General features: G+C 36.1%; 3 protein-coding genes and 1 non-coding gene across 4 annotated transcripts; 3 read left to right on the plus strand and 1 right to left on the minus strand.

Moving 5' to 3' along the window:
* Positions 1 to 8,423: 8,423 nt before the first annotated feature.
* Positions 8,424 to 9,495, plus strand: LOC25496973 (mitochondrial import inner membrane translocase subunit TIM17-2). The gene has a single exon (XM_013597724.3). The coding sequence runs from the start codon at positions 8,556 to 8,558 to the stop codon at positions 9,186 to 9,188; it is 633 nt and encodes a 210-aa protein (XP_013453178.1). The 5' UTR covers positions 8,424 to 8,555; the 3' UTR covers positions 9,189 to 9,495.
* A 3,206-nt stretch (positions 9,496 to 12,701) lies between these two features.
* On the plus strand, positions 12,702 to 17,210 carry LOC25496975 (receptor-like protein kinase 5). The gene is made up of 2 exons (XM_013597726.3): positions 12,702 to 16,354; positions 16,645 to 17,210. Exons 1-2 carry the CDS (start codon positions 13,765 to 13,767, stop codon positions 17,013 to 17,015), a joined length of 2,961 nt encoding a protein of 986 aa, XP_013453180.2. The 5' UTR covers positions 12,702 to 13,764; the 3' UTR covers positions 17,016 to 17,210.
* Positions 17,211 to 18,209: 999 nt separating this feature from the next.
* LOC25496976 (aspartic proteinase CDR1) lies at positions 18,210 to 20,346 on the minus strand. The gene is made up of 3 exons (XM_024786601.1): positions 19,094 to 20,346; positions 18,449 to 18,545; positions 18,210 to 18,383 (listed from the first exon to the last, which is right to left on the minus strand). The coding sequence occupies exons 1-3, from the start codon at positions 20,344 to 20,346 to the stop codon at positions 18,210 to 18,212; spliced, it is 1,524 nt and encodes a 507-aa protein (XP_024642369.1).
* A 1,452-nt stretch (positions 20,347 to 21,798) lies between these two features.
* Positions 21,799 to 21,914, plus strand: LOC112416161 (U5 spliceosomal RNA). Its single transcript, XR_003006471.1, has one exon. It is a non-coding gene; the product is annotated as a U5 spliceosomal RNA (small nuclear RNA).
* The last annotated feature ends 2,245 nt before the right edge of the window (positions 21,915 to 24,159 follow it).

Consider the following 24,159-nt stretch of genomic DNA (forward strand, 5'->3'; position numbering starts at 1 on the left):
ATTACAGAATTTCGTCCTCGAAATCTTACCTCAAGCAAACAACTCCGGATACGACTCCCGCATCTTACTCTCCAGCTCCCAAGTCAAACTTTCACCAGTCGCTCCACCCCAAACGACTTCACCTTTCTGTCATCAATCCTCAACGGCATAATCTCAACTGTCAGGTTGTCCCTAACCTGCACATCATCCCTTGGAATCACATGTGAAGGATCCGCAACATACTTCCGAAGCTGAGAAACATGAAACACATCATGCAAGTTCGAAAGATGAGGTGGTAAACCAACTCTATATGCCACTGTACCAACTCTCTCTGAAATCTGATACGGACCAATGAACTTAGGAGTCAACTTTCTCGACTTCAAAGCACGACCAACACCCGTCAAAGGAGGGACCCTCAGAAAAACATGATCACCCTCCTGAAACTCAAGATCCTTTCTCCGCTTGTCATGGTAACTCTTCTGTCGACTCTGCGAAGCTTTCATCTTTTCTCTTATCAACCTGACTTTCTCAGCAGTCTCATGAACCAAGTCCGGTCCCAACACAACACTCTCACCCGACTCAAACCAGCATAAAGGAGTCCTACACCTCCGACCATACAAGGCTTCGAACGGTGCCATACCAATACTCGAGTGATAGCTGTTGTTATAAGTAAACTCAATCAAAGGCAAGTGACTATCCCAAGCTCCACCTTGTTCAAGCACACACACTCTCAACAAATCTTCCAATGATTGAATCGTCCTCTCCGACTGACCATCTGTTTGAGGATGATAAGCCGAACTCAACCTCAACTTCGAACCCAAAGCGTCCTGTAAACTCTTCCAGAATCTAGAAGTGAACCTCGGATCTCTATCCGACACAATACTCGACGGAACACCATGAAGTTTCACCACACTGTGAATATAAATCTCTGCTAATTGCGCTACCGGATAATTGATATTGATAGGAATGAAGTGTGCCGACTTTGTCAACCTGTCGACAACAACCCAAATAGCGTCATGCCCTCTCGGAGTGTTCGGTAAACTCGTCACAAAATCCATAGAGATACTGTCCCACTTCCACTCCGGTACATCTAACGGTGTCAACAACCCTGCAGGCTTCTGATGCTCAACCTTGGACTTCTGACAAATCAAACAGGCATAAACAAACTGAGCAACATCTCTTTTCAAACCGGACCACCAAAACAGTTTCTTCAAATCATGGTACATCTTTGTAGCCCCCGGGTGAATACTCAACCTACTCTTGTGACTCTCCTCAAGAATCAACTTCTTCAACTCTTCATTATTAGGAATACAAACTCTACCTCTGAACCTCAGCACACCCTGATCATCAACCTTAAAATCACTACCCTCAGTGTCATTACCTGAAGTCATCAAATCAACAAACTTCAAATCCACTTTCTGAGCTTCTCGGATATTGTTCAAGAAGTCACTATCAATCTTCAACATACCCAACTGTATACTCTGAGATGACAATTCACAGACAAGGCTCATGTCTCTGAACTGTTCTAGCAATTCAAATTCCTTCACCATCAAAGCAGACATGTGCAAAGTTTTCCTGCTCAAAGCATCAGCAACAACATTGGCCTTACCAGGATGGTAATTCAAGCCAAAATCATAATCCTTCAATAACTCTAACCACCTCCTCTGCCTCATGTTCAGTTCCTTCTGGTCAAATAAATACTTCAAACTTTTATGATCACTGAACACCTCAAATCTGGAACCGTACAAATAATGCCTCCAAATTTTCAAAACAAAAACCACCGCAGCTAACTCCAGGTCATGTGTAGGATAATTCTTCTCATGAACACGCAACTGCCTAGAAGCATACGCTACCACCTTACCATCTTGCATCAGAACACCACCTAAGCCCAGCTTAGATGCATCACAGTACACAACAAACGGTTCTTCTGGTTTAGGCAAAATCAAAACAGGAGCAGTTGTCAATCTTCGCTTCAACTCATTGAAACTACTCTCACACTGAGCATCCCACACAAAAGATTTACCCTTACAGGTCAACTGTGTCAACGGAAGAGCCAATTTCGAAAACCCTTCTATGAACCTGCGGTAATAACCAGCCAAACCCAGAAAACTTATGATCTCAGTTACCGACTTCGGAGTCTCCCACTGTGATACCGCATCAACCTTTGAAGGATCCACTGCAATACCACTACCAGAAATAATGTGACCCAGAAAGCTCACTTCACTTAACCAGAACTCACATTTCGACAACTTTGCATACAACCTCTTTTCCTTCAACACTTGCAACACAATTCTCAGATGCTCTGCATGCTCCTCCTCATTCTTGGAATAGATTAAAATATCATCAATAAACACCACAACAAACTTATCCAGAAAAGCATGGAAGATTCGATTCATGTACTCCATAAAAACACCAGGCGCGTTAGTAACACCGAAAGGCATCACTTTGTACTCGTAATGACCATAACGTGTCCTAAAGGCCGTCTTCTGCATATCTTCATCCTTCACCTTTATCTGATGATAACCAGACCTCAAATCAATCTTACTGAAAATCTTAGCACCAACCAACTGATCCATCAAGTCGTCAATTCTAGGAAGCGGATATCTGTTCTTGATCGTAACTTTGTTCAACTGACGGTAATCTATACACAGTCTCATACTACCATCCTTCTTCTTGACCAACAACACCGGTGCTCCCCAAGGTGAAACACTGGGTCTTACAAACTTCTTATCTAACAGGTCCTCCAACTGTTTCTTCAACTCAGCTAACTCAGAAGCTGACATACGGTACGGTGCCATCGACACCGAAAATTCAACCTCCCTCTCTGGTGGCACATCAGGAAACACTTCCGGAAATTCATTCACTACAGGTAACCCATCAATCACAGCTTGGTTTTCTAACGACAATTGTGCCATTAGAGAATACATCAGAATTTGCATCACGTTCAAACTGTTTCATCTGTTTCGTAGACAGAAGCTCAACTTCACCTTCTTCTTCAGCAGAAGAGAAATGCACCGTCTTATTATAGCAGTTGATATGGACTCGATTAAACTCTAACCAATTCATACCAAAGATAACATCCATACCCGTCAACGGCAGACAAACTAAATCAATCACAAAATCTCTACCAAACATAGATATAGGACACCGCAGACAAACAAGAGAAGTGGTTACTGAACCCTTAGCTGGAGTTTCAACAACCATTTCCCCTTTCATATCAGATACATCCAAACCCAACTTATATGCACATTCAATAGCAATAAAACAATGAGTAGCACCAGTATCTATAATAGCAATTAAAGGAGTACTATTAAAGAAACAAGTACCTCTGATAAGTCGGTCCTCATTAGGAGTCTGCGTACCAGTCAAAGCAAACACCTTTCCACCAGTTCTAGTCTTCTTCGGTTCAGGACACTGTGAACTAATATGACCTTCTCCATTGCAATTGTAACAGACAATGTCCCCACGCTTGCATTCAGCTAAACTGTGACCCTTCTGACCACACCTGAAGCACTTCCTATCATCTCTTCCACAGACATTATTCTTGTTGCCTTTCTCACCACACTTGTAGCAAACAATCTCAACAGGAGCATCTCTCCTCTTGGGCCTCCTATCATCACCCATCTTCTGCTTTCCTTTGTCAGCAGGAGCACTGTAAGGCTTAGGACGATTCTGCTGTCCCTTACCCCTCCTCTCACTCATTATCTTGTAATGAGCTTTGGTGTCTTCTTCATAGATTCTGCACCTATTAACCAACTCAGAGAAGACTCTGATCTGCTGATACCCAATAGCCCTCTTGATGTCAGCCCTCAACCCATTCTCAAACTTGATACACTTGGAGAACTCAGCTGTCTCCGCACTGTAATGAGGGTAGAATGTGGCAAGCTCCATAAACTTTGCAGCATACTCTGTGACAGACATGTCACCCTGTTTCAACTCCAGAAATTCAATCTCTTTCTTACCCCTGACATCCTCTGGAAAATACCTGCCCAGCAACTCCTTCCTGAACATGGCCCAGGTTACCACAGCATCATCCTGCTCCAGAACAGGCAACAAACTAATCCACCAATCATCGGCCTCCTCAGCTAACATGTGCGTCCCAAACCGCACCTTCTGTGTCTCAGAACACTGCATGACTCGGAATATTCTTTCAATCTCCTTCAGCCACTTCTGAGCACCATCAGGAGCATACCTACCCTTGAATGTTGGTGGATGATTCCTCAAGAAAGTCTCTAGCATCCTGGTTCCATCACTACCAGTCTCAACCTTAGGTTGCTGTTGAACAACTTGAGCTACAGCCTCAAGCGCAGCAACAAGGGCAGCATCACTACTTCCAGTCATCTCGAGATTCTACACGACAAACAACAACTCAGAACAACAACAAAAAAAACAATATTAAAGTTGACACTCTATCCTAGGTGGCTCAACACGACTCTACTAGTTGGCCGGACGGACCAACCGGCTCTGATACCAAATTGTAACACCCCGTTACCCAAAAGCAATTAAATAGCAAATATACATCAGAGTAGTTCCACAACGGGCATGCTACACGTCATTTCAAAATTTCTTAAATAGAAAATAAAACTATTTAATCAAGCAACTTATTATTTATGAAAACATAGCAGCGGAATAGTTTTCATAATCCATAACCACATGAACATCCAACAATAGTCTAAGGCATTAAAGGCCTTAACATAATTCAACATCATAGTTCAAAGACAACAAAAGGCTCCACACCATAAGTTCCAAAATTTGATACATGGAAAGGAAAAGCAACAATAATAAAAATGATAAATCCCATCCCACGTATCAGAGCCCTAAACACGACTTTGAGCCACCACCTACTACTCAGGATCACCTGCAAGTTACCCATAGGAAGGGCAACATTTTCAAGCAGAAGGGGTGAGATTCACAACAATAAATATATATATTAAAATCATCAATTGAATCTAACACCCTAACCAACAACACTTTATCTTGTAAACAAATATATGTATAAGTCACAAGTAACAACAACATCAACAATACCCATGATCACAATGAATATATATATATAAATGCATATTCAACACCAACATCATCCATCAGAAAATAACCGACATCAACAACCAAGACTCATGCAAATGACATGACCACTGCTAAGACACCATCTTAGACTTCTTAATGAAATGCAATATGCATGTGGTACCAAATAGGACCGAAGCCCTCACCGCTTTTGAATGGTTAAAGCATTCATCAGGACCGAAGCCCTCACCGCTGTTGAGCAACTAGTACTCCAGGACCGAAGCCCTCACCGCTGTTTTATGCATATGTAATGGACCTACTTGTGTATATCTACATACAACTGACCATGCAATGCAACTCCATGTGACTCTACTATAATAATATGTATGATTCAATAAATAACATACATTTCAACCATCATCAGTATTCATCAATCCAACAATCCAATCAACCAAAATAATGTATAATTATATACAACCATGCTCAAATACAACAACACCAACCACTACTAATCATGCAAGCAATTCAACACTCATAAACAGTGCAACTCGCCTTGCGAGCACATCTGCTCGCCATGGCGAGTTCACAAAAACAGTAGCTCGCCGTGGCGAGTTCAAGGCGAACTCTAGGCGAGTGAAAATCAGGAGCTCTCGGGAAAAATGCCATTTTCTCACTCAAATCCAAATTCTAAGTTCCCTATTCATCTTTTTAACCTAAAACTTTCACCATTCATCATAAAAATCATCTAGGTACCTTAAACCATCCCCAAAACATCTTATAACAACTTTTCAAAAATCAAGTTTTATTATGGGCTACTCGCCATGGCGAGTTGGACTGCTCGCGAGGCGAGCTATGAAGTTGCTCACTCGCCATGGCGAGCACAGCTACTCGCGAGGCGAGCGATGAACTTCTGTACGGGCAGAAAACTGGTTTTTCCCAAAAATCCCATTTTCCTTCCAATCACTCCCCAAATCAGTTTACAGATGAGAAATGAATGTTTCTATGCAACCAAAACCAAATTCTAACATCAGAATAGCAATATCTACCCCAAAAACCATAAATTCAATTAAAACCCAATTCCTCAATTTCAATCCAAAAACCTGTTAAACTCAAATCAGACTTTAAAATCTACACTATTGAAGTAAACCTCACCCTTACCTTAGAAATTGAAGAAGAAATGTGCAGCAAATTCACTCTTGGCTCTAACTTGGTCTTCTCCCCTTTTTCTCCCAACTTGTCAGTTCTTACGTACAACTGCTTCTCCTCTTTCTTTTCCTAACTTCCCATTACTTAACTCCCTATATTTTCATTTAACTCCCCATTAACTTTAATAACTATTAAATAACTCCCCAAACTCCAAAATAATTATTATTTCATACTTATATTAATTATTATTAAATAAACTATATAATAAAATAATACACCACATAAGACACCCAAAAATCACATATATATATATAAATATATATATATATATATATATACTCCGCATAAATTACCAAACATCATATATAAAAATACATATACTCCACATAATTCAAATTAATTAAATAAACAACTAGGGCGTTACAGGTGTTCTTTGTATTTTTAGCAGTGGTGCATGCACACGACAATTCACATGTGATGAAAACTAAGCAACCATGTTTGGATTTATCTGTACCACACTCAACTGCTCGATCAGATTTGTTTGCGATATATAATGCAAAACATTCTTTGATATGTTTCCAATCAACTTAGACCACGACAACTTTCCCGTGAAACTGTTTTAAGCATGATCATACTCATATAGAACAACACATGTATTTGAGTATGTTGCGATTCTAACATGTTGTGAACGAATGACCAATTCATACACAAACATCCCATACTACTAGTCAAATACTTTTTCAACTGACTGTGCGCATATTCAACTACGTTTTTCGTTGTATTTCCCATATATCTTACACATGCACAACTTCTTGTACTCAGTATACGAACCTCCCTTTTCACATATAACGTAACAAATACATTTATGCCATTTCCACCCTTATTTGACTTTTTAATAACAGTTGAAAATCCTAGCCTCCCTACTTATTTTCGAATCCACTCAACAAATCGTTATGTGTAGCAAACTTTACTTTAGTGGTAAAATTTTCCTGATGATCAATAGAAACAACAATAGGTCCAACAATTGGATGAGTATCAGCTGGAGGCACACCAGGTGGAGGAGCACCCTTCACTTTCGCATCCTCAGAAGGAATATCGACTAGAGGTGGGGGATCCTCGACTTTGACATTGACGGTATCATCCAAATTTTCAGGTGAAATAATTAGCAACATAATAGGAGTTTCAATGTCAGGAGCCAATGTAAGAGCCTATGAGATATTAATGAGAGCGTCCATTACTAAAAACAATGCAAAATCATGGTAACAAACTGGACAATGTCTGCAATGGTGTGTTTCAGATTATATAAGTCAAACCATATTGTTGACGTGATCAAGAGGAAAGCGCCTAGAAATCGAACGAGGAAGGTCTTATAGGAACATTATCTATGCATTCAAACGAAAATGATGTTGTTGACGCCCCTTGATGACCAAATTGCTACTCCAAATCACACTTTCGCCCAAAATGGTGTGTTTTTTTTTGAGATGTGAGGAGTGTTTAGTGATAAAGGTGGTGACATTTTGTTAGGTTTTTGGCAAACCTTTATATTCGAAGGTTTCAGATTCCATAATCCAAGTGTTCCCCCGCCTTTTAAAAGCTAGTTTTCCCGATCATAAAAATAAAAATGGGCCCAAAAACTATGTTTAAAATCATACTTTCAACACATTGTGAAAAAATTTCGGTTTATATATTTCAAACGATTGTTATAGAAATTTGGGCAAGCATAAGTCATGTTGCATGCCTGCCTTCAATTTTTACATTGTTAGGATTCCATAAATCAAAACACCTTATGATTATAAAATTCGAACAAAAACACATTTTTAAAAAATAAATCGTGCAAGAATCTCATGGAAAGAAAGAATTAAGGTTTAAATATGCCTTTAGTCCTTACACTTTCATCAGATTTTGGCATTGGTCCCTACACTTTTTTTTGTTTGGAATTGGTCAGTGCACTTTGTAAAAATATTGATATTGGTGCCACGTGGCGTGAAATGATTGGGCCAGGTGGCATTCCGTTGATTTTGTGTTTTTTTTTTTTAACAGAAAGTTAACAGAGGGACCAATACCAATATTTTTACAAAGTGCAGGGACCAATGCCAAACAAAAAAAGTGCTTGGATCAATGGACACATTTAAACCAAGAATTAATAATCATATATATATATATATATATTTTTTTTTTTTCCAATAGGTATGCAAAAACAAAATATCTAAAACATTTCCCGTTGATTCTAAAAAAAAAACAAAATTTCCCATTGCTTGATAAAAAAGATTGATATCTAAAATCTAAAATAATTTTAACATTATTAGTCGGCGTATAAAAAGAGAACTTCGACCCTCTTTACTTCATTCTTTTGTTCTCTCTCTTTCTCCTCTCACGCACCAAAACCCTAATACCCAAATTCACTTTTCGATCAAATCAATCAAAACATGGGAACACCTGAAACCTCACGCGAGCCTTGTCCCGATCGCATCCTCGACGACATCGGCGGCGCGTTTGGTATGGGTGCCGTCGGTGGCTCCGCCTTCCACTTTCTCAAAGGTCTCTACAATTCCCCCAAAGGAGCACGTTTCACCGGCGCAACACAAGCTGTTCGTCTCAACGCACCTCGAATCGGTGGTAGTTTCGCTGTTTGGGGTGGTTTATTCTCAACTTTTGATTGTACTATGGTTTACGTGAGACAAAAGGAAGATCCGTGGAATTCTATTGTTGCTGGTGCTGCTACTGGTGGTTTTCTTGCTATGCGTCAGGGTTTAGCTGCTTCTGCGCGATCAGCGGCATTTGGTGGTGTGCTTTTAGCGTTGATTGAGGGGGCTGGTATTGCTTTGAATAAGTTTTTGAGTGCTCAACAGCCTTTGCCGATGATGATCGAGGATATGCCGCCAGAGAATTCGAATTCAAATGCAAATTCGGAGGAAAACAAAGGTGGGAAGCCGTGGTTTGGTGGATTTGGTGGAATTTTTGGACAGAAGGAGGAAGAGAAGATTGGTGGTGGTGGAAGTGAGGTGAAGGTTTTGGAGAGTTTTGATGCGCCTCCTGTGCCGAATTTTGAGTATAAGTGATTATGAATTAGAGTTTTGAGGTAGTGAATTTGTGTTTTGAAAATTTAAATTTGAGAAAATTAGGGTTTGGTTTGAACCTTGATTGATGTTGGTTGCTTATTAGCTATGATACTAATGAAGTATTTATAAGAGTTATCTGGTTTATGGCTGTTTTGAAATTGATAATCATATGTAATAAGTTTAGCGGTAGACTTTTATTATAATGTTAATGATATTTTTTTAATGTTGTTATGATTAATGTAAGTACAGTAGATTATTAGTTGTTTAATTATGTTGAGTTTAAATGAATGTTCTTTGTTTGGTGTGTGATTGCTTGAATTTCAATTGTTTGTTACCAACAAATTTGTGTTGATTAGTGAGGTGAAGGTTTTTGAGAGGGTTGATTCGCCTTCTCTGCCTTATTTTGAGTACGTGTGAAATAGGGTTTGGTTATTGTCTTTTAAGCTTATAATCTCCCTAATGAGTTTCTATTCAGCTAGATTTTCACTGTGTTTTGTTGCCTTCACAAATGGCTACTCACTTAGTGAGGTGTGAACTGGTTTTTGAGGGGCCGTAGGGGTTCTGTGGTTCTGTTTGGTTCTTTTTTTTTTAGCAGTGGCTTTGTTGTGTTGGGTTGGGGGATATTTGTTACTTGAATGAATTTGTGGTGATCAGTGAGGTGAGGGTTCTTGAGAGGTTTGGTGCTCCTCTGCCTTATTTTGAGCACTAATTTCATGGCCGGCCATGTCTTTTGTCAAGAACTATATTTTGTTCTTGTGGCACTAGTGACATGATAGCTACCGGTGGTTATAATTAGTGTAAGTATATTAGATTACCGGTGGTTTAATTACAATATGTTTAAATTTGATGTTTCCTTTAACTGGATTTTGAGAGTGAGGTAAAGATTATTGAGTTCAAGTGAATTTGGGTATGGTTTTTGACTTTTGAGGTAGTGATTTTTGTTATGTTCTGAAATTTAAATTTAAATTTGAAAATTTTAGGGTTTGTTTATGAACCTCAATTGGTGGTGATTGTTGATTGATATGTCGTATCATAATTTAGTTACTTTGTTAATCTTTGTTTTGAAGTCAATAATACTATGCAATTAAAGTAACTAAATTTTTTAGACAAAATTATACATGTTCTGATTGATGCACTCTGAAATTAAGTTTTGTTTTAGGTTCTATTATTATATTTGCTTTTTACTGTATCGGCTTATTACACAAGCACTGCTGAATGCATGTGAATTTCATGTTAAGCTTAGAATCTCCCTAATGAGTTTCTATTCAGCTGGATTTTTACTGGTTTTGCTGCCTTCACAAATAGCTACTCACCTAGTGAGGTGCGAACTGGTTTTTGATGGGCATCAGGGGTTCTATTTGGTTCCCTTTTTTTTTTTTTTGCAGCGGTTTTGCTGTGTTGGGTTGAGGGGTATTAGGGTCTGCTTTCTGCTTCTTTTTGTGGGCTGGTTCGTGTTGCTGTGTTAGCAGCCTGGTGTTGGGCGTTTCTTGTTCCTTCAGTTTTGTGTTGTAGTGGTCTGGGTTCTAGTCCACCCTTCTAGTGCAATGCCCAATCTCTGGTAATGTGAAAAGTTGATTTAAATTTTTGAATTGAACTTATAATACAATATTCAGCAATTGATTAATAGGTGTTTAAATACTTGTAATCTCCATAATATTAGCATTGATGTGCATATTAGTATTTGATTGCTGGTTTAAACTGTTCGGCATACAGATAAGATAAATTGTAGGAAATTGTTGTTGCTAGCTATGTATTTAACCAATGATTTCAAAGACTGAAAACAAAACTTTGACAAATTTGTATTCTGATATGGGAAGTTGAATTTGTCAATTGGCAGATTATTGTTAGATGTTATCTGTGCCGGTGTTTCAGTTTGAAATCTGTGGTTTTTTGCTCATCAGTTTTTGTGGCAGCAGATTTGTTGGGTGGTTTGTGTGGGGTTCAAGTCTTGAATTATTAATCTCAGATTAGTCTCAGTATCTCTTGGATTGGCGTGTTAGGATTGCTGAATCTTCATCTGTTTTGAGTTGGCTTTATGAGTTGTAATTGGTGTCCTTATTTTCAGCATTTCCAGTTGTTAAAAGAGTATTTTAAGAGGTTTGTTTTTCCTTTAGGAGGATTTTTGTTCCATTTTGTTTTGGGTCTGCTATGTAGCTTTTCGCTTACTGTTAGCTACTGTTTTTTTCTGGTGTAATTTCCTGCACTTCTTGTGCATGGCTATTTAATAAAAAAATTCTTTGGCCTTAATAAAAAAAAAGACTTTGACAAATTTAAAAAAATTGGTTTTATTTAATGATGTTTACTTAACTGAATTGAAGTTTATAAAGTTGGTTGGAAGGTGCAGGGATACTAAGGTATGTGAAATTATTCTTATTTCATAATTGGAACTGTACGATGGTGCCATAGTTATTTCATAAGTCATTCTAAAGCCACTATGTATCATTCTATATATGCCAAAAAAAAAATCCGGTGTGTTGATTGTGTCTGCTTCAAGTTGTCAACGGCTCAACTCAAATCGAAGTCTTGGTAAAGAATCAATTTGGTCACTCAAATTAGACACTCAAATTAGACCAAATTGGAAAAATAGGTTTCAGTGACAGTGACAGGTTAGCATGAATGAGCATCAGATCATGCTATTTCAACAAGAGTTTAATTACCAATATCTTTGATTATTTCAACAATGTTATTTGTCTGTGCCCTCCCAAAAGTTAGAAAGGAGTTAAAACACTCTTTTTCTCTCTCTGTGAACTGACACTTGGAAAATGGGTGCTTTCTTATGACATGTTCCATTTTTGTTTTGTTTATGATGTCAAGAATCCTCCCAAGCAATTACCTAATTAAAGCATTTGTGTTTAAATGGAAGCTACAAATAGTAATTTCTCAAAACCATGGCAAAATGAACTCCAAACGTGCAGCAGGGGTTGCAAAATGTGGAACCGAACACATACTATCAGGTTTAGCAAAAGCACAGTTTGCTAAAGTTTCAAAGTGTATATACCTAAATGTTTGCATTTGTCAAGGTCTTCCAATGTTGTTTACCACAATTGATATGGTGGAATTTTATGTGAACTTCCTAGTTCCTAAGATCTATTTTCAACAAAGGTGCGCTGTATGGTTAGAAAATAGAAACATGGATTTGAATTGACTAAATCGTAAATTATCCTAACTTGATTATGTAAATTAAAGCAAACTTTCTATGGTCATTACATAGTTTGGATTCCATTCTAAACTGTCCCACATGAACATTAGTATAGAGGAATGGACGAAGAAAAATAGTGGTGTAAGACCGGTATTTTCTACATGTAGAAAACACTATTTTTCGTACATGTTTTTGGCCATTAAAGACCGGTATTTTCTGTACCAAAAAAGAGAGTGGTTCAGCACATAGATAGTATGTAAGACTCAAAATTGAAAAGAAAAGGAGCAACATTTTGCACTCTAAAATAAAAGAGCAATTTCTTTATTTTTTGACTACTACTACTAGCATGTGTGTTTTTGATCCTGTCTATTTTGTCTTACACTACTATTCATTTATGTTATTTTTTCTATTTCGTGATAATAGCTTAACTATTTTTTTCAAGGCACACAAATTTGATCTATACAAATACAATACTATCTTACACATAAAATACAAACATGACTTCCCCATAAACTTATCTCATTTGATAAGGACATTGCGTAATTTATGCAGAGGCTGAGATCTGAACCCCGAACACCCCACTCCTCCCTGTTTAAATGTGTAAACTCTAGCCACTCATTATCAAATATGACAAACTTTTTTTGACCTTCTTACTAGAAAGAAGCTACTTCTTTATAATTTGATCACTAACATGTTGTCTTTTTTGATACTATTTATTTTACCTTGTAGATAAACTTTACGCTTCAATCACTTTCATTTCAGTATCTCCTAAATTGAAGTTGTTTTATATGCATGACTGCAACCTGTTTGGTGAAATGCCTGAAACAATAGGAAATGGTTTCTTTGGATATTTCACAAAACGTTGAGTGAAAAAATTCCTAGCGGTTTGTTCATGCTGAAGAATCACAGCAGATTGTTACTTTCTAGAAATAGTCTTTCCGGAGAGTTACGTGGTATGATTGAGTCGTTAAATTTAAATATAGTTAGGAATGTCATCATGTCAATTTGCAGTCAGGAATTTTTCCCTACGGGATGGGGAGGGACGGGGAGAAAGTCACCGGAAACTTTATTAAAATGACTTTTAAATGTGTATGTTCAAGTGCTTTATATGTTATATTTAATGGTATTATTACGTAATTTATGTATAAGTTTTTTGTATACATGATTTTATTGTTGCCACAATAATGTTATAATTCCCCCTTCATTTCATCCATGCTTATACAATATATTTAAGGATCATGGATATATACATCCGAAAATACAGTAAGTGATGATGATGATACCTTTTACTATTAGCTGCCATTGTTCTTGTTAGAGTCAAAAAAGCATAAAGCAATCTGAAAAGTATATTTAATGTCAAGAGCGTGTGGGGTTTCTGGGAACTTGTCCTCTATAAATGAAGTTGATTTGGGTTATGTGTGAACCAAAAACAACCAAATGAAAAAATCCATCATGTCAATTCTTCTCTTCATTTTCTTTTTCATCTATGCAAATTGTGAATCTCAGCTATACAATCAAGAACATGAAATCCTATTAAGCATAAAAAACCATTTCCAAAATCCATCATTCCTTAGTCATTGGACAAAATCAAACACTTCATCACATTGTTTATGGCCAGAAATCCTTTGCACAAAGAATTCAGTCACTTCACTTTCAATGATCAATAAGAACATAACACAAACAATACCGCTTTTCCTATGTGAACTCAAAAACCTCACTTACATTGATTTTCAATACAATTATATTCCAAATGAGTTTCCAACATCCTTATATAATTGTTCCAAGATTGAACATCTTGATCTTTCAGATAACTTCTTTGTCGGTAACATTCCGAATGATATCGATCGGTTGGCCAGTCTGCAGTTCCTTAGCCTTGGAGCAAACAACTTTTCAGGTGATATTCCAATGAGTATTGGTAAGTTGAGGAATTTGAAAAGTCTTCGACTTTATGAATGTCTTTTCAATGGTAGTATTGCTAATGAAATTGGTGATTTGTTAAATCTCGAAACACTGTCAATGTTCTCAAATAGTATGCTACCTAGGACAAAGTTGCCATCTAGTTTTACTAAGTTGAAGAATTTAAGGATGTTTCATATGTATGACTCCAACTTGTTTGGTGAGATTCCTGTAACAATTGGTGAAATGATGGCTTTGGAGTATTTGGATTTATCAGGAAATTTTTTGAGTGGAAAAATTCCAAATGGTTTGTTCATGCTAAAGAATTTGAGCATAGTGTACCTTTACAGAAATAGTCTCTTTGGAGAGATACCAAGTTTGGTTGAAGCATTGAATTTGACAGAAATTGATCTTTCAGAGAATAATCTTGCAGGGAAAATACCAAATGATTTTGGAAAGCTCCAAAGTTTAACATGGTTGTATTTGTACATGAACAATTTGTCAGGGGAGATTCCCCATGGTATAGGAAATCTTAAATCTTTAAAAGGTTTCTATGCTTTTATAAACAAGTTTTCAGGTACACTTCCTTCTGATTTTGGTCTTCACTCAAAGCTTGAATATTTTCGAATTGAAGTCAACAATTTTAAGGGAAAGTTACCAGAGAACTTCTGTTATCATGGTAACTTACAAGTTTTCACTGCATATGAAAATCATTTAAGTGGTGAGTTGCCAAAATCAATTGGAAATTGTAGTAACTTGCTTGTGCTGGAAATTTACAAGAATGAATTTTCTGGTAAAATTCCTAGTGGACTTTGGAATATGAATTTGGTGATTTTCATGATAAGTCATAATAAGTTCAATGGTGAAATTCCTCAAAATTTGTCTTCAAGTATTTCAGTTTTTGATATAAGTTACAATCAATTTTATGGTGGAATTCCAATTGGAGTATCTTCTTGGACTAGTGTGGTTGAGTTTATAGCAAGCAAGAATTATCTTAATGGAAGTATTCCTCAAGAGTTAACAACTCTTCCTAATCTTGAAAGATTGTTGCTTGATCAAAACCAGCTAAAAGGGTCACTTCCATCAGATGTAATATCATGGAAATCCTTGGCGACTTTGAATTTGAGCCAAAATCAACTTAATGGACAAATTCCAATTTCAATTGGTCATTTACCTTCCCTTAGCGTTCTTGATTTATCAGAAAATCAATTCTCAGGCGAAATACCTCCGATACTCACACATCTCAGAAATCTCAATCTCAATCTATCATCCAATCATTTAACAGGAAGAGTTCCAACTGAATTTGAAAATTCAGCTTATGATAGAAGCTTTTTGAACAATTCAGATTTATGTGTTGATACACAAGCATTGAACCTCACCCATTGCAAGTCTGGCCTTAAAAAACATTGGTTTCTTGGTTTGATTATTAGCCTAATTGTGGTGACTTTGTTGTTCGTTTTGTTGGCATTGTTCAAGATCATCAAACGTTACAGAAAAAGAGAACCAACATTGGAAAATTCATGGGAGCTCATTTCATTTCAAAGGCTGAGTTTCACAGAGTCAACCATAGTTTCCTCAATGACAGAACAGAATATCATTGGAAGTGGTGGATTTGGAACGGTATACCGCGTTCCAGTCGACGGTTTAACCTATGTTGCTGTGAAAAAAATCAAGAGTAACAAAAATTCAAGGCAACAGCTCGAAGCTTCGTTTCGGGCGGAAGTTAAAATATTGAGCAATATTCGACATCGAAACATTGTGAAGTTGTTATGTTGTATCTCTAATGAGGATTCTATGATGCTTGTATATGAGTATTTGGAACACAGTAGCCTAGACAAGTGGCTGCACAACAAAAATGAGTCATTAGCTATGTTGGATTCGGCGCAACATGTCGTCCTCGATTGGCCAAAGCGATTGCGAATAGCTACTGGTATTGCTCATGGTTTGTGCTACATGCACCATGATTGCTCGCCTCCAATAATTCATCGCGATATAAAAACAAGCAACATACTTTTGGATTCTGAATTCAATGCAAAAGTTGCTGATTTTGGCTTTGCTAGATTCTTAACGAAGCCAGGACAGTTTAACACCATGTCAGCTTTGGTTGGATCGTTTGGTTATATGGCTCCAGGTAAAATGAACGAACGATTCTTCTGTGTTTTTCTTACCAACAAATATATTCCTTATTTAACATTCTATGCATGATATTTTCCATTAGAAAGATTAGTTTGTTACAGACAAGCAAAACTAAGTCGTAACAAACGGATGAAAACTTTTGTAACATTTGATGATAAAAAGAAATTGTCTAAATATGATCTAAATGTGTTCACAAAATTGTTAACAACGATTGTTCTTAAAGAAAGCTGAAACAAACAGGCCATAACTTTGATCTAATTGTGTTTTGCAATGCATGAAATGCAGAATATGTTCAAACAACTAGAGTCAATGAAAAGATTGATGTCTTCAGCTTTGGTGTTATCCTATTGGAACTTACAACTGGTAAAAAAGCTACTCGTGGTGACGAGTATTCATCTCTTGCACAATGGGCTTGGCGCCATATTCAAGCAGAAAGCAATATAATAGAGTTGCTTGACAATGAAGTAATGGAACAAAGTTGTTTGGATGAAATGTGCTGTATTTTCAAACTTGGGATAATGTGTACTGCTACACGTCCTTCTAGTAGACCTTCCATGAAGAAGGTGTTACACACATTGCTTAGAAGTGAAGTAGGGATTGTGTTCGGACAGAGGAATGATATTGCCGGGGAATATGACATTGTTCCATTTCATTAAATTTCAAAATTGGAGATATGGTTGGGATGTTGTTGATAGCGAGTAACAAATTGGTCGAACTCCTCCAATGTATCTGTCACATTTGTTTGCCTATCTCGAGTGAACATTGAAAATATAGTATTAGAGTGAGTGTTGGCACTACTCGTTTTTTTAATTTCTTACTTGTATCCCAAGCATCCCGTATGCTACATTGTTGTAGTGTTTAATAAAATCTAATTTATGATAGAATCATCATGCAGTTAAGTAAAAAGAAAAATTATCAACATGAAACTCACAAATTTTAGTCAAGAGAATATATTATATATAATTCAAGAAAGAAATACGATTGACACATTGTTCAAAACACACAAACACTATAGTTTAAATATATGTCGCCAATTCGATTTCACAGAACTGACATGATCTAGATTCTAGAGTGTGTCAGCATTATTCTTCTGAATCAAGTTAAACATAAGTGCTAGAGAAATATAAGTTGGGTTGTTCCATCGACGAAGATCCTTCTAAATCAAGTTTCTTCCAGCCGAAAACCAGCAAGGATCATCAAAGCCAACACAACCATGCAATAGGATCAAAAGTGATACGCTGAGTGAACTCATCTTTTTGAGAAAGTGAATAACAAGCTCAGTTTCAAACATTTGGCCAACACAACCATGCAACTCCATAAATTTCAACTCAATGTGAGAAAATCATGAATGTTGTTTTATTTTCCTTCTTTGATTGGGAAACAGACAAGACACATGCAATCTGAAACACCAATTATTCAAATAATAATTATTCATGGTCATGAATTTAAATAATCATCTGTGATAAATGTTGCAATGAATAGACAGAAAGATAAGAGTTAACAACAGTTAGAGCATAATGAAAGAAATACAACAGAATGTGTCTTTGAATTAGGCCCTCTTTGGATAAAAAACTTATCTTGCAGCTAATAGCATAAACGTTTATCATATACTAATGAATAAGATATTTTTATAACACAAGATAAAACAAACTCAAACTGTTTTAGTATAATCAATAAACTGTTTTCATAAGCTATCCTGAAATGCTTATGGAAATAAGTTGAAAACAACTTGTGAACATGTCATAAGCTATTTTCATAAATTCTCTCAAACAATGTCACAAGTGCTAATGTCAGTAAATAAACTCAAATAAATAAGTCAACCAAACAGGCCCTTAGAGGTAGATAGAGCACTAATTCAAAAGAGGCAACTCACCCTCAAACACAGATTTTAAAGACGGCCATAAGTTCATAAACATGTTCAAAACCCAAAAGTAGTCATCATTTTCATCTTGTGGTCCAAGGAAAAACAAGTCCATTTCAGTGAGATGTTGTAACTGGCAAATTGCTGCTGGTAAACGGAAAACCTGCATTAAGACGCGATGAACAAATTAAACCAGACATGATGTGGAATGAATGAGGTTTTACTTACTTGTGACAGAAGCAAGAACAAACTTAGACTCTGAAGCTGAGAGAGAGAAGCCTTGAGAGTATTCACAAGAGAAAAGGAAGCGAATGTGAAAAATACGCTGAATAAATAAATAAATATCTCTGTTAAAATTTTCATGCGAGGTTACCCGAGTTCACTACAAGTCCCCTACCAAATAAACTTGGTTTTGTTTCTGAATTTACAAAATTCAAGTTTACAACCGAGTCAACTAAAAATTGATAACTAGACTCATGAAATAGTACGATTCCACGTGTTAACTCACAATTTTAACAACTTTGTCACATAGAGCGACGGTAAAGAATTAAAAGCTTTCACAATACAAAGAGCGACTAACCTTAGAACACAGACAACAGGAGCAAGAGATCGATGATGACTTGCTCTAGGGTTCGCTATTTTATCTTCTTTTTTTAAATAAAAAAAAGAGGGATTTTGTTTATCAAATATCTTTTTTATTTTTAAGTAACTACTTCGTTAGAAAAACATTAGATGATTGATACAAGTTAGTGGCAAAATATTATGACAATGGAAAATTTAGATTAATAAAGCACTTCTACACTCAATCATAACTTGGTGCAATCAATAGGCTTAAAAGAGATAATATTTTTTTGTAGGTCATAACCAACTAACAAGTTATGTTGTGCCAAGTTCCCGAATATTGAAGGACCTTGAGACGGTAGGAATGAAAAGCACATAATCCCCTCTTCAATCGGAAAAAATGTGCTATTAGAATCTAGCTTAACATCTGCACCACTAAAATGTGCAGTAATGACAGGAAAATTTGATTGTTTTCCAGTGGTATTATAGCAAAGGCTTAATCGATGATCAGGAGGCTCGGCACGTGTGTTTAACATCTTTGCCACATATGATTCCAACTTAGAGTGAAAAAGAGGTGGCAACATAGTAAGCGGTGTGCCCGAGTCAATTAAAATGTTCTGCTTAGAAACATTTGTTTCTTCTCCATATTCTATTCTATTGTTTCCCACACTAAATGCTTCCAATGTTAGGAAATAATAGTCTTCTCGACCGATGACTTTGACCATAGGAGATGAAACAATCATTTCACCCGAAACAACAGCAGCATCTCCGAATTTAAGTTTGCTTGAGGAGTTCGACCGACTAGAATCACTATGAAAAGGAATCAAGCAGTAAGAGAATTTACTACCAATTGAAGAGCCTAATTGTTTTACAAGCGACATTTGTCCACTTCCCATGCCAACTATACTAGAGCTTTGATCGTTATCCGACAACATGTTGACGTGTCCACATCCTATCACAGTTTTAGGAAACAATACACTAGAGCCGGAGGTGGAATCTAATGTTAGAGTCTCCGTACTAAGATCTCCGTGTGACTTTGCATCACCACCATATGTAACCGAATATTCACAAGCATCTTCGTCGTGGTTACAAGAGGTATCTACTTCAGGTGTATCTTTACATGCACTAGAAGAGCAGCTAATATTTTTGTAACTTGAAGATTTTGAAGGATTAAATATAGGAGAGGTTTGATTGAAACAGGTATGACAAGGCTGACATTGGAGCCATATTAAGTTACTACCTGTATCCATAAAACCATACGCCTTAAAGGGTGGCGTACCAACCAAGTAACTAATGAGATACTCACTTGAATCTGGGATTAAAGTTGATACAGGTTGATTTGTATTGTGTGAGAATTGTTTGGAGAAGTGATTAACACGATTAATTGAACGACTCACAACATTATAAGTTCTTCGGAATTTAGTTTCTATGGGATGGTAGATGGGTGATTTTGAGGAGTCACGATGAATGAGTTCAACACTGAAACCATTGTTCAAAGCATGAGAAAGATATACGAAACAAGAAAGATGAAAGAAAATACGCATAAAAAATGAAAAGTGAGACATTATTTCTAGAGATTTGAGAAAGAATTTGCTGCAACAAGTTATGTTCTTTAGAGGTTTTTAAAGACTCATGGTGAGCCAAATTTTCAACATCATAACTATTAATGATTTTAATAACTTTTTATTACCAATAATGTCACTAATATATTTTTTGACCAAATATTAATATTATTACTCTTTAATATTTGTAGCATAAATTCACATCTTTTAAATCACAGAGTTATGCAAAGCATTCCCTACATACAATTATAGCATTTGCTCTTTTTGTTTTAAAAAGGCAAGAAAATTGTAGGAGTTTCATCACATTATGCTAATTCCCTAAATAGATAAATGACATGGTTATAGTATTATTTAACATCAAGTATGTCCCATTATGCAAAACCAAGAAAATTGTAGGAGTTCCATCACATTACACAAAACTGTGATAAATGTTGCTATGAAAATGACAGAAAGACAAGAGTTAATAGCAGTTAGAGCATGATGAAAGAAATAGAACTGATTGTGACTTTGAATTAAACCCTCTTTGGATAAATAACTTATTTTGCAGCTTATAGCATAAACACTTATCATATAAGCACAAAAGCTAATAAACTCAAACTGTTTTAGTATAATACAAATTCTGTATTTGAAACTGGACATCATGTGGAATGAATGAGGTTTTATTTGTGACGGAGACACGAAAAATAAGCTTAGATTCTGAAGCTGAGGCAGAGAAGCCAAGAGAGCAAAGGCACGTGGAATTTCTAACTCTTCAAACTCCATGGAGTTAAGCAAAACTTTGATAACTTGGGCGAATCGATAGATGAAATAGAAAGAATGTTTTCACAGTAGACGAAGGACGGAAGGTCTGAGGCCGTGATACCAATCTTCGTTGGAAGGCGAGAAGTAATTAGCTTGAGACTACGCAATGTGGAACTAACCATATGAATCATGTGGTGGAATATACAATCTATGAAGATAAGGTTTCCAAGATTGAAGCATTTATAAAACAGACATAACAAGACATCCTTCTCTACTTTGAATTCCTCTATCACAAGCGTCTTAAGATGCTTAAATCCAGAAAAGTTGGCATGTGGCAATCGAAAACAGTTTATGTAAGGAAATGTGTAAGTTTCAAGGTTAGGCATTCCATTCCATAAGGTACATTTGAGAAGAAGAGGTGAATGTGTTCAGCACCCTTGACAATTGCCATATAGAAGAGTTGCTTGACAATGAAGTAATGGAACCAAGTTACTTTGATGTTGACGAAACCACAACGCAACCATGATTAAATTGCATCAACTGCATTTGACGGTGATTCTCCGCTATATCAGTGATTGCAATGCGACTGCAACACTCTGAGTGTAGGAAAGTAATTTGTGCAAGCAGTAGGAAAGCCCACATCGGCTAGTTTAGAAATCAAAGTATGCTGCTTGTGCTATAAAATGAAAGAACTCCTTCTATGGCAAACCACGGAACCGTGTGATAAGCACATAGCGAACTATTCTTTCGCCTTTTACTAAAGAATACCGTGTGTTTGTCACTAAAAGCGGTATACGCTTATTTTTGAAAGGGTTCTCGAAAAGAGAACTCTGCAATGATAGTTCAATTTTTAATTTTTAATTTTTTTTCAAGGCTTAACACAAATGATTTTCATAATGAAAAAATATAGACAACTAGTTTGTTATAGCTTTAAATTTTATCAAGTTATATTCAAACTTCAAATAGTTACTGTGTCTTAATTAAGCTAAATGCTGAAAAGAGTATTAGAACGACTGTTGCTAGCACTACTCGCTTTTTAATTCCTTACTTGTAGTGCAAGCATCTTGATCATGCTACATTGTAGCAGTGTTAATAAAACCTAATTCATGATAGAATCATCATGCAGTAAAGTAAAAAGAAAAATTATCAATATCAAACACAAAGATTATAGTTAAGAGAATGTAGAGTATAATCCAAGAAAGAAATACAGATGACACATTATTCAAAACACACAAAACTGACATAATCTAGAGTGTGTCAGCATTATTCCTCTGCTAGTAATCCTATAGAAATATAAGTTGAGGTGTTCCGTCGATAACATACTCATTTAGTGGAAAAAGATTTGGTTGTTGTTGTGTTTCGTCGATGACATAATCTTGAAGATCCTTCTGAATCAAGTTTCTTTGAGCCGAAAACCATAAGGATCATCAAAGCCATCCATCCATTTTCCATCTCCTAAATAGATTCTTGCAATAGTAACAGAAATTTTAGTGGAAATTAAATGCGACAAAATACATTATAACATCCTTCTAGATTTTTTTTTTTTTTGTGCTAATACCTTCTAGAAATATCTAAAAAAAAGGATTAAATGAAATAAAAGTCAGTACTCCATCATAGCAAATATATGTAAAATTCCACTCAAAAAATAAAACAAATATAAGTAAAATTGTCTAAAAATTTAAATACATTTGACTCAAATTTTAAACTAAATATATTTGACGTTGTAAATTTCTCTTACAAAATCTCTTTTACTTAACATTTTATAGCAAGGAGTATGTATGTGAGTCTCTTAAAACAAAAATGTATATATGTGAGAATATTAATATCATTTATTCGGAAAAAAATATTTTAGAGCACATGTTAAGGATTCCACAAATGTTATATTTAAAGGAACTTCTACGGTGCAATTATGAAACTGACTTTTTTGAAAAAGTTAATTTTAACCTTAATGTTTGATTCATTTTTAAATTGTTGATTATTGATTAATGATCAATAGTAATTCATTTAGTAATGTTTGCAACATCTTGGACTTACATGTACTATTTTATTGTTGGCATCTTTAACATGCAAACTGAGTTGCTGATATCATGTGAGTGTTACACTTTGTGGGGTGTTATACATAAAACAAGGTAGGATAAAATTAGATTAAGTGTATTCTTGTTAATCTGATGAATTGATGATACTAAGGGACTGAACTTTTAATATCATTGTACAAATAGTGGGGTGTTACTCACAACACTTTTGATGTTATAGTGTTAACTTCACTAAAAAAATTATTCTAATGACTTTACCATAGAATTTTCCAATATTTAATGAGAAAAATTAATTTTGAACTTTTCAGCCTTTTTCCACTATGGCTACAATGTCAGCCTTGTCACAATTGTTTCAATGAAACCTCTCCTATATTTATTCCTTCAAAATCTTCAAACTTACAAAAATATTAGTTGCTCTTTCAGTGCATGTAAAGATACATCTGAAATTAAGTTAAGGGATTAAAAATACAATTTTGCAGCAAATATTCTATTACATACGGTGGTGATGCAAAGTCACAAGGAGATCTTAGTATGGAGACTCTAACATTAGATTCCACCTCCAACTCTAGTGTCTCATTTCCTAATACCGTGATAGGATGTGGGCACGTCAATGTGTTATCAGATAATAGTCAAAACTCTGGCGTCGTAGTTGGAACGGGAAGAGGAGAAATATCGCTTATAAAACAAGTAGGCTCTTCATAGCGATTCTAGTCGGTCTAACTCCCCTAGCAAAATTAATTTCGGAGATGCTGCTATTGTTGTTTCATCTCCTATGGTCAAAGTCATCCATCGGTCGAGAAGACCATTATTTCCTAACATTGGAAGCATTTAGTGTGGGAAACAATAGAATAGAATACGGAGAAGGAACAAATGTTTCTATGAAAAACATCGTAATTGACTCGGGTACACCACTTACTATGTTGCCACCTCCTTTTCACTCTAAGTTGGAATCATATGTGGCAAAAGAGGTTAAACTACCATGTGTCGAGCCTCCTGATCATCGATTAAGCCTCTGCTACAATACCACCGGAAACCAATCAAA

This window comes from Medicago truncatula, chromosome 6 (genome assembly GCF_003473485.1).
Source record: "Medicago truncatula cultivar Jemalong A17 chromosome 6, MtrunA17r5.0-ANR, whole genome shotgun sequence".
Lineage (NCBI taxonomy): Eukaryota > Viridiplantae > Streptophyta > Magnoliopsida > Fabales > Fabaceae > Medicago > Medicago truncatula.